Below are 11,413 nucleotides of genomic sequence, written 5' to 3'. Positions count from 1 at the left end.
TATATCAGAAATCCCTGGGGAACCAACCATGGCCCTGGATTAATACAAAATCATTAAACCTATCAGTACAGCTTTGTTTATTAAAATATCTAAAATGAGTACTTCTAAAAATCCCTCATATGCAAAAGGAAAATATTAGAAGGTAATTCTTGAAGAACCCTGACTCTATCAGTAGGCTAAATGGTGTCAGAAACAATTTAGCCGAATGTGCATTTAAATTGAAGAGCACGATTTCTTGGTGTGGTTCCATCTGAAGAGAGAAGTTAAGCCCCACGTACTTTACAAATCCTGGTTTCAATAAGCCAGATGAAGAGTCCAAAGTTGGTTTCACTGATAACAGATGAAAAATACAGCACAGGAATTGAGTGTTTGAGGTTCCTAAGATTATTTCTCTTTGCTGTTGTAACTATACTCCCACCGTCTACTACTGCAAGAGTTGTATTTAATTTTTCCCAAACTTAAAATATGTTCTCCATTTTTAGTTATTATGTTCACCAGCAAACTGTGATTTAATATGGTTCTGTTTAGCATAATACCATTTGCTATTAATACTCTGAAATGCCCTAACTTTACAATATTTCATTACAGATACAGCTTTAGATATGTTCGTATGAGCTAAATTAAACCATTATTCAAGTTCTGGCACGTCGTAAGATACAAGAAAGAGCCAGCAGGAGGAGGAGGAAGATGCTGACAATTAAAAATTCTGTCTGAGCAAATCATCATTAATTATTCTATTGAAGGCTTGAAGATATATCAGCAGAATTCTGTAGCGAGAAATGCCATTTTAAAAAAAAACAAGCCCTGTAGTATTTTTCTGACGTTTCTAATTTCTTGCAACAGTTAACATAAAAGACTGATCTGATCAAATTAATTTATTTTTTCTTTTTACTAATCTGCCTTATATTAAAATAGACTTTCCAAACAAAAATGAAGACTGATCCTTTGCAGCACTGAAATTTCCCTGTGAAAAAAACACAGATAAAGGATGTGGTAAGAGGGAAAATTCTGATGTAAATGACATCACAGAAGAAAGTTTTGGGACAAAACAAGGGAGATTTGTACATGATTTCAAATTATCCCATAATCATGTTGTTGTATTGATGGGACACTCCATGAAAGGAATCCTCAGAAGGAATTAAGGAGTCGAGTGCAGACAACTTCAGGAAAATCATTTTACATTTAAGGAGGATGTGGGAAAAGGTAGAGCAGTTTTCTAGGCCAGCATGTAAACAGCACTTTAAGATAAGTTTTGCCAATGGAAGAGAGCAGACCAAGTTGGCTATGCAGCAACAAACAAGACAAAGAGGTAAGAACGGGAAGATCTACAGAGAGCCCTGACAAGGAAAATGGAAATTGCAACTTTTTTTGCTGTGATAGGTAAGTAACAATAAGAAAATAACTTTGTGTCCATGGGACTGAGAAAGAGCAAGCAGAAAATCTAAGACAAGAAGAGTTAGATGCAAGTCCATGGTGGATAATAGCAATAGCAATTACCATTGCTACTCCCAGATTTTGTTGCAAAAGAGCACACAGACAAGCTGGCAGAGGAAAGCATACAGGAAACTCCTGATACACATATTCTCTTAATGTTTCCAACTGCTTCACTGACTTTTTCCTGCTCCATGGGAACCCTTTCCCTCCTGAGAAAAGTAATGAAAGTAGTTTCATATAGCTTGATTATTGTTAGTAGCTGTCGGTGTTTACCTTTTTTTTTTTAAAAAAGCAAACAAACCAAAGCCAAATCAGTAAGTAAGTAGTATAACAGTAAGCAGTCACAATTAAACGAAAGACCTGGTGCTTCTCTCACATGGAATGGCATAAAGCAAGAGCATCCTGAACTCAACAGGGGCACACAAGGGTAATGGAAAGAATGTATCTCAGTGCAGTTATGGGTCAACCAGGACCAATGTAGAATGGGGTCTAAAATATCTGGATCCCTTTCCTGATCTTATTCTTCGCAATTTTCTTGGATATTCATATTTCTATGAAAATCTGACTGCTGAAAATGATCTTTTCTGAATCATCATAATAAACAGTTATTGGTTATACAATTTTGGGTTTGGATTTATATATCATCAAATGTCAACCTAAGGGTTATTTCATCAATGGTTTTACAGAAAAGGCTAATTAAGCAGGTTTTTTTAACGCAGTACCGATCAGTAGGATGGTCAACATTTAATGTTATTATTTTTCCATACATCTAATTGGTAGAGAGCAATCTTCCCATCATGAAAGAGCCATCATGAAGACCATCTTCCCATTGTGAAAGAGCCATAATTATGCCAGAAACTGTATTTGTTACTTGCTCCCAAAGCAGCAGTGTTTCCTACTGCCACAGAACAATTCAAACAATAGCTGAATATGACTCAAAGCCATCAAGTACTTACACAGATTGGAAGACCAATTACAAATACAAGGAGTATAAAAGAAAGCTTTTGGAAGGGATGTGCATCTTTACATGTCATTTCAGATCAACACCTACTTAAAAGAAGGCTAGGATGTATTCATAGAATCACGGAGTCAGAGAACGGTTTGGGTTGGAAGGGACCTCAAAGACCATCTAGTCCCAACCCCCTGCCATGGGCAGGGACACCCTCCACTAGCCCAGGTTGCCCAAAGCCCCATCCAACCTGGCCTTGAACACTTCCAGGGAGGGGCCATCCACAGCCTCTCCGGGCTATTGTTCTCTAGCAAAGTATCTTGTTCCACTGGAGCAACTGGTGCTGGACTGTGGAGGCAGAGACGGGGGTTCTGATGCCCTGGAAGGCCAGGCAGTCCTTTCCCACGCAGCAATCCCAGCGCCCTGCTAACAGGAGGCCTGACTGGAGCAGCAGCTCCTACACTTCGCTGTTGGGTCGCCATTGTCCATATGACAACTGCAGCTCCTTTCAAACGCTCACACCTGCTTCCTACTTCCCCCAAGTTCTCCACCGTGTCACTCTGTCTCTTTCCCCAAGCATATACGCCCATCTCCTTTCTCCTCCTCCTCCTCAAGCATGCCCAAGGGGCCTGACCCCAGCTTAAGTGTGACCACCGTGCACCCACATCACGCACGCCCAAGGGCCCTGGCCTTACATATTGCCACCGTGCACCCAGCACAGCCGCTGACGCTGGGCACGGCATCCCGAGGCAGGCCGGCCGCGCCAGGGCCAGGGCCAGGGCCAGGGCCAGGGCTAGTGCCGCCGCACAGGCCGAGGCCGCCGCCCGCCTCTTCCCGTAACCGCCGCCCGGAGGCCGCAGAGAATCGAAACCGAGGGGGAACGGGACACCCCGCGCATGCGCACGCCGCTCCCGTCCCGCTCTGGCCGCCCCCTCCCCACCCGCCGCCGAGAGGCGTCGCCCGCTCTGCCGAGCATCCCGCCCGCCCCGCCGCCGCGCCGCTGGCCAATAGCGAGAGAGCGCGCACCGGCCGCTGAGTGACGTCACGGAGCCTGCCCCGCCCCTCCTGCCCTCTGCCCGGAATCCAATGAAAGAGAACGTGCAGCACCGGGCTCTTCCCCGCCTCCCGCGATGTCACAGCCACCTTCTCCCTTCCCCTGCACCGACCAGGCGGCGGGCCCAATCAGAGCCTGCCTGGCGCCCTGGCCCCGCCCCACCCGCTCAGTGACCGCACGGCCCGTCCTTCGGCGGCGGAGAGGTGCAACCAATCGGCGGTGCAGACAGCCGCGCGAGGTCTCCGCCCCCCCGGCCGTAATCCCCCTTGTCTCCGCCCCGCTCCCCCTTTCTCCTCTCTGCCCCCCCCCCCACACCGAGCGCCTGGCGGCGGCGCAGCCCAGTCCTGTCCGTGCTGGCGGCGGCGCCTCCTCGGGCTCGGCGATATGGAGTGCGCTGCGGCGGGGGCCGAGTTCAACATCCTCCTCGCCACCGACTCCTACAAGGTGGGCGCGGGCACGGCGGGCGGGGGTCACCTCTGCGGGCGCCCTGGCACCGTCGTCGCACCGGACCCGCTGGGCCTGGCGGCGGGGCGTTCCATCCCTGGGGCGCCGAGCCAGGCCGTCCCCGCCGCCACCGGCTCCCTTCCCCTGTCCGCCTGGCCGGGGCTGGGAGCCCCCCCCCCCCCCCCCCCCTCCCCGCGGCGTGAGAGAGGGTGCCCGGCCTCGGGGCGGCGTGAGGGGGGACCGCGGAGGCCTGGCCGGGGGCTGCCCCCCCCCCCCCACCTCCAGCCCCCTGCCGCGGAGCGGGCGGTCGAGCCCAACTACCCCGCCGGGTGCCCGGGGCCGCGTTGCCGGAGGGGGGGCGGCGGCTGGGCGAGAAAAGAAAGTGAAAGCGGGCGGGGTGGGCGCCGCCGTCCTGTGGGCGCGGGGCGGGCAGGGCGCGAGGGGCGGCCATGGCGGGCACGCTGGGGGCGGGGGCCGCCTGCTGCTGCCGAGCATCTTGTGGCCCGCGGCGGCCGCCGGGCTGCCCGCCCGCCCTCTCTCTTCTCCGGGGACGGGAGCGGGCGCACATGTTGCCTCGGTAGGAGGGTGGAAAACGAGCAGAGCAGTTACTCTTTTTTTGGTTCTGGGTTTGGTTTGTTTTTTTTTTTTTTTTTTTTTCCGTGGCTTGTTTCTCCCGCTTCGTTCAACTCGGGCGGCGAAACTGCCGGTTGCTGGCTGCCTGCAGTTTTGTATCTGGTTGCGGTGCAGAGTGCTCTGAGGAACCGGCTGACTCAAAATCCGTATTTTCTAGTCCTCTGCTTAGTTTCTGGTCATTGCGGTGTCAAATTTGGTAGGCAGGGTGCTTCAGAGTAGGGGATCACGCTTCACAATCCTCCCTTCATTCCGTGAAATTACTTGAAAATAGTGTTGCTTGATAGCAATGGCCAAGTACTGCCGCACTGTCCACGCTCCAATACGGTGATTTCTAGCCCAGAACCTCTTGATGTGCCTCACAACGTGAGTATGCCCAGGCCCAAGTCCTACTTCTGTGCAGCGTTGCATTAACGTAAGCATACGGTTTCTGGACACTGGGCAGAGCCAGCGTGTGACTCCCCGAGTCTGGTCGTACAGATGAGCCCTGTGTCTCCTAGACTGAAAAATTAACTTTTTTTTTCAGGAGCTGCATTGCAATGTCAAAGAGGTTGTCGGTCCCCTAAACAAAACTACAGTATCAATCCAGATTATCTTTATAAATCATTTATTATGTTATAGTCCTTGAAAGGTTTGACCACTCAGATGGGTTTGGGGGGGAGGGGGGAATACCTCTGGAGAGAAGAGTTGAAAAAAGCAAATATGATGTGATGGCCAGGTCTCGTTACTGGCTAACTACCAAAGTACAAGCCTCGGTATGTCCTCCGATTGCCGACTTGTGCTGTTGTACCTTTCCCAGCTTCTCTGTGTTACTATATGAAGTTACGTAAAGGTGCTCCTTCTGTAAAGAAATTCTTAACGTTTATTGTTGCTGTTTGTAGAAGGGTGTGTTAGACTGCTGACAAATCTTAGAGCAGCTCAGTCAGAGTATTTTAACGCTGCTGTTGAGGGCTCGCAAAACTGCTTTCATGAAGGGCTTAATCAAGTGACAGTGCTCTTTAAGAACTATGTTTAAGTGTTATCAAACTTACTCAGATATGGAAGATCCAACTTTCTTCCATGTATGAGACTAATCACATTAAATACTGTAGGCCTGGGTTTAAATGATATCGATTTTAAATCTAATTTGCACACTACTTTTCCTAAATTCACCAGATCTGCGCTAGGATTAGTGGCAGTGAGGAGCGCTGGGATGACAGATGACCAGTTTACTTCTGTTTTCTTTGCTTTTTCATAGGAAAGATGATTTGGTAACATTCCAGGAGTGGTAGAAATCTTAAAGAGGTCAAGTAAAGGCCTGAGGTTTTTTCCCAGTTTAAAACTGAATTTGGATGAAGTTTTCGGTGGCAGCTAGGAGCAGTTTGTTTTATATTAAAACCAGTTGAAACTGTCTACTTTGCTTTATTAGGACTATTCAATTTGTCTCTCTTCCTGTATGCTTTTTTTCCAAGGCTTAGGAACTCCAGCATCTTTGAATAACGCTTAAACAAGTGACTTTTATCTTGTTAGGTAATACGAGCAAACGTCACTTATCATCTCCCTGAATGATACTGTCATTTCCTAATCAATGAAGCACACTTAGTGAGAGCACTTTCAGTAACAATTGCACTAAAATATCTGGTAGTTTGCAACATCAAGCTTTTTACAGGAGTTACTAAATACTCTTACTAGCAATTAAAACAAAATTGAGAATTGATCTTGTGTGGTTTTCTTTTTTTTCTTTTTTCTTTTTTTGCTGCAGCATCCGCTATCATAGCATCTGTTTGTGTGCAGTACTGTATGTAACATTCAGGTTCTGAGGAAAAACACGTATCAGTTCAGAAGCTTACTTGGTCATCCTGTTGGAGCAGATGCTGATCCATACAAACTAATGTTGGTGACGAAAGTCATGTGGAAATAAACAGCGCAGGGGTGGGGTGGGGAAATGCACAGACCATCCTAAACAGTACGACCCTATCTTAGGCAGCTGTCTGTGAGTAAAAACTTGTGGTATTGCAGCGTCACATCTTGTCACAACTCACTATTTGAGTGTTAGCTCCAGTGTCCCAGTTCTCTGTTGCTACAGTTGGAAATTTGGGGTGGAGAGAAAATTAGTTACTGATTTAGTGCCTATAAAAATTCAAAACCAAAGTAATTTGGTGAGCCAAGATTTGTCTGTTGGCAGTTAATCCAGCCTCCCCTCCCTCTAAACTATATTCCTGTCTGTGTGTGCATCATAGGACATTTCCTCTTAAGTCATAGAACATTATTAAATATTCAGTTTCAGAATCTTAAAAGCTGTTTTTAAAAAACAACGGAGTATCATGCTAATCTTTAGTATACTCAATATATCTAGATAGGAATAGTTTCCAGTGGGTGAATTTCAGAGACTTCCTACACACTGGACCCAGTCCGGAGCTTCCATTATGAACTGGAGCTTACTGAATTGTACAAGTGCTCCAGAATTTTGAGGCTGGGCTTCAAATTGTCCAGTTTGTCTCTAACCCCTGTAACAAGATAAATGTTTTTTACATCAGTTAGGGTTTTTTTCTTCCTGTATACTTTGTGGCATATTCTTAAGCTTCTCCAAATCCCCCAACAGTATAAGTCCTCCTGTGTGCTGGGTATTACATGCCATCCTCTCAGAGTCTGGGTGTGGACATATGGTATGGTATGTGTACATATTTCTGGTAAATAACAGCGGTCTTTTTAATTCTTTGGATCATAAGACTTTCAAGAGATTCATCAATGCTGTGTTGTCTGGGGAACCTCTTTGTGTGAATATCCAGTATAGCAATGATGCTTTTAATAGTAAAGTTTTCTACTAGTGGCTCAGTATTACTGAAAAAGGGAAGCATTTGAAGTCAAAATCCTCATTGCTAAAAAGCTGCAAGCGAGGGGACGTCAGCAGGTTTCTTGAAGCTCACTGTTCCTGCTGCATGATGTGTCTCTTGTGTCTGTACCAAGAAGTCCTCGCAATCTTGCCCCCCTGCGACAGTGAGTGTTCTGCTCACTCGTTGCACTTCCCAAGCGAAAGGGTCCATACCCTTCAGCTCCTCATTCGTCTGACACTGTTGACACATCACCTCTCTGGTTTTTTCTCTTTGATTCCCAATACTCTGTTTATCCCATACATGTTTATTTCTGCACAGGCAAGAAATCTTCCAGGGTAGATGTAGTCTGAAACTGTTCAAGAGTTTCAGCTTAGCAGAGCTGTGGTGTTGAGCTGGAAGATACCAGTAACTGGCTTGTACCAGGCCTGGGTTGGAAGGACCATGAGCTGCAAGTGGGGAAAGGCTATTACAATGAGGACTGAACCTTGTTCACTAAAGTAATAATAGCTTATTTTGCTTTTACCAATGAAATGTATTACTGTTGCTTGGAATGTTTTGTAATTAAGCTGATAGCTATAATAAGCTGCCATGCAATTACCCCATAGAGGAGCTGACTTGTTATCTGGACTGTCAATGAGATCTGTTTCAGAATTCAGTTCTTTCTGGACGCTTCAAGAAAGCCTATATGTTTTAACTCTGTATGCCTTATTTGTTCAGTGTTAAGTATTTGTCACTTTGATTTCTTTTACTCTGCATTTCCTACATGTATGGATGTAGGAGAGCACTTACGTCTGAAGCACTTCACGTGAGTATGTGTTTATTCCAGGCTCTGACAGCCTGTATATTCTTTATTTAGAAGGCTAGAGGTATGCAAGGAAAAGACATGAGTACTCTTTAGGTTACTGGTTTAATGACTGGTACTTAATGACTAAAAAATACTCTTTTCAGCAGCCCATATGTGTATACATATATTTATTTTTTTAAATTAAAAACTTGTGGTAGGGGTGTGAATGTGTTCTTTTACCTCCTGTAATTCTGTCAGTGGAAAACCATTGGAAACTTCTGGCTCAGCACTCCTCGTAAGAAGCAATCTTTGCTCTATCTAGTTTCATTATCTTCCAAGTTTTGATTTGCGTTCACGCAGCCCTATTACAAACCCCAAGGCTCTAAAGGAACACCACAACTGTACAGAATGCAGCCAATTTTTAAATTAGTGGAAAGTAACCCCTTCCAGAGTCATTGCAACTTTTATTGTTGAAAAGGTAAATGCTTTTTTTTGTTGTTTTTTTTTTTTTTTGTTAAGGAACAGGAAACTTGTAGTAGTATGTGAAGTAGTACAGCTGACTCTTCACAAATGTGTAAACAGTAAACATAAGGCGTTTTGTCATCTTTGTTATGATAATCTTGGATGCAAAACACAGGGAAATTTTTGGTGGTAAAGAAATCTGCTGTAAAGTATTACCTTTTTTAAACATTGTATTTTCTCTGAGCAATTTAGAATACACTCAGTTCTAGTGCTTACACCTGACCTTGTTTTTTAAATGAATGTGGATGTGGTCACTTACAGCATCTCTGTTGATAATGTGCAGCTTCCATAGGAATTTAGTTTCTTGCATGTGCTCTCCTTAGTTTTCTTAGTATTGACTGATCTCTTAAATTAAAATATTTTTTTTTTTTTTGCTCACCTCTGGTCCTCTTATTTTTCAATATGCATATAAGAGATGATGGATGAACTAGAACACAGAGTGGTACAAGATTAGCCTTCAGTCATAACCTGCATTAGTTTATCCATCTCATCTCATAAAGGCAGATATCTCCCAATATTCTCCCTTTAGGTCTCAAACATTATCTTAATCTGTATTTGCTTCACATACACATTTTTAATAAAGGGTCTGGAGTTTCTCTAAGGCTACTTTCCTATGGTAATTTGAAGCTCCTGTGTAACCAAAATAGAAAGTTTGTACTTGACTATTAGATTTTTTTTTTTTTTTGTACTTGCTTGCAAGTGTCTTTCACTTTACCTGCTGTTGGATGCCCTTTTTGTTGACTTATTAAAGATTGTTTCTTCTGAGGCTTCCTCTTGTGTTCAAATCAGCTTATCATTTAGCCACACTGACTTTTGGTTTGGTTTTCATTCCCACTTTTGTTTGTGGTGTGCATTCCTTTTGTGATTGCTTTGAAAGCTACAAAAGCATCCCTGTTGAATATAACTGCTAGTCACAGTTGTGGGGCTTTTTCCTGAAGGGGGTCAGCAGTATCTTATAACTGCTGTTGGTTACGTCTCACCCCAGTGAGGTATATCTGATAAAGCATTCCCTTTGTTCCCAAGTACTGGTTCATTGCCTCATTGTCATTAACAATGTTGTTTTCCATATCGGTTATAGGCAACCTTTGCTTTTAACCACTCCATTGGTTAAACCTCATAAAGGTTTAGGTAAAAGTCTTTCAAGTAATTGCCTATTTCCACAACATTTTCAAATAATATGTAATACTGTAACTAATGGGGATTTCAGTGGTGCTTTGCAGAAGTCTCCCCAGTGTAAATGCCAGAAGCACCACTGCAGTAAGTTGTGTATGGGTGTGAGGACCCCCCCAAATGTCTCTTCCAGCATCAACAAGCTATTCTGACACTGCACCCCACAACTGTAGTTCTCATTTTTACTTGTCACATAAACCAGGCTACAGTTGACATTCACCTACACAGAGAAGGATATAGCTCGCTCCAGGGTATGGATGAGGCTTGCAGTACAGTGACCGACCCACACCTTGGGCACTAATTCCTTGCTGCAGACCTGGAGTGCCAAGGCTGAGTGGCCCAGCTGCTAGAGCCAGGGCCATGTTCCTTCTGGCTTATCTTCCACCTCTCCCTCTGATTTGTCATGTTTCTGGCTCTACATTGCCATGGGTTCAGTAGCTGAGTTGTTCTGTACCCATTCTGCACTAAAGACTTTTCAAAATAACTCCAGAAAGTTCAAATACCATCTTAGTTGAACTGGCATCATCACTTGCAGACTTATGATACAGGCGAGACCCTGCTGGCTAGATATTTGGCGATTTGTTTTCTTCACTGTAGGCAGGGCTTAGAAGCATTTTTCTGATGGCTCATGTTAGCACCCATCCGACCTAGCTGAGCACCAGGAATAAACCACCTGTGGAGAATTTGGCCATGCCTGACTTTGCTATTTATTGCAGACCTGCTTTTCTCATGTTTTCAAATGTTTGAGCTGTACAGACTTCAATAACCTTTTAAAATCACTTAATTGCAATCTCTTGTCTAACAGTGCTTGTAGATTATAAGATTATTTGGCTTTTATGCCAAAGGTTTTCTTATTTAGCCTTTAAAAATGCAGCCTTTACCTCAGTCATCCCTGTTTTGTGATGAATGCCTATTAATTCCTTTTTCTTAAAAATTAACTCTTAATGTTTGGAGTGGGGTTTTTTAGATGGCTGACCTAAATGCAATTTGTGCTTCATGGTTTTTCTCAAATGGTTGACTTGATTTAGTTAAGTAGTCCTTGTGGAGGTATTCTTTGTTCAGAATATACCTTTATTTGGATTAAATTTAATAAGGAGCTATCACAGCTGGAATAAAAGTGCTCTATTTCAGTCATAGTACATAACCTTCTTGTAGATGGTTATTCCAAAGCTGTTTGTCATACTTGTAGACAAAACCTAAACCACAGTCTTTGAACTAAAAATCAAAAGGCCTTTGAAGATATTTTGGGGTTTTGTTTTCTTGTAAGGGTCTCTTCATCCCAGTAGAGGCTTTTGTTTGGTTTGTGGGTGGGGTTTTTTTGTTATCTTTTTTTTTCTGTAGAGAAGGGGTTCCTTTTGGCTTTACAGTCACTCCTGCTTATCAAGACCATGTCTGTACAAGTCCTGCTTCTGTCATTCCCTAACTGAAAGCATAGATTTATCAATACTGCCTCGATCTGTAAACCCCATAAAATACATTTCTAATATTGTACGTTGTCACTGATTGTTCTTTCCACTCTTCTTTAGAATACAGAAAGATGCAAAACTTGATCTGACAACAAGGAAAGTTCAGGCATTTTTTTGAAGCATAGTTTTGATTGTCTGAGTGCCTTG

General features: G+C 44.2%; 1 protein-coding gene across 2 annotated transcripts in view; it reads left to right on the top strand.

Annotated features, from left to right (window-relative positions):
- Positions 1–3,709: 3,709 nt before the first annotated feature.
- NAMPT (nicotinamide phosphoribosyltransferase) overlaps positions 3,710–11,413 on the top strand; it is a 31,261-nt gene continuing 23,557 nt past the window's right edge. Inside the window, exon 1 of one of the 2 annotated variants that reach the window (XM_075741747.1) lies at positions 3,710–3,881. In XM_075741747.1, the coding sequence (XP_075597862.1) occupies positions 3,822–3,881 (60 nt within the window). In that variant the 5' untranslated portion in view covers positions 3,710–3,821. The remainder of the gene's footprint in view (positions 3,882–11,413) is intronic. The other variant, XM_075741740.1, reaches the window with a different exon arrangement.

Source organism: Balearica regulorum, chromosome 1, assembly GCF_011004875.1.
Source record: "Balearica regulorum gibbericeps isolate bBalReg1 chromosome 1, bBalReg1.pri, whole genome shotgun sequence".
NCBI lineage: Eukaryota > Metazoa > Chordata > Aves > Gruiformes > Gruidae > Balearica > Balearica regulorum.
The sequence above is the reverse complement of the archived record's forward strand: the minus strand, read 5'-3'. Positions and strand labels throughout refer to the sequence as shown.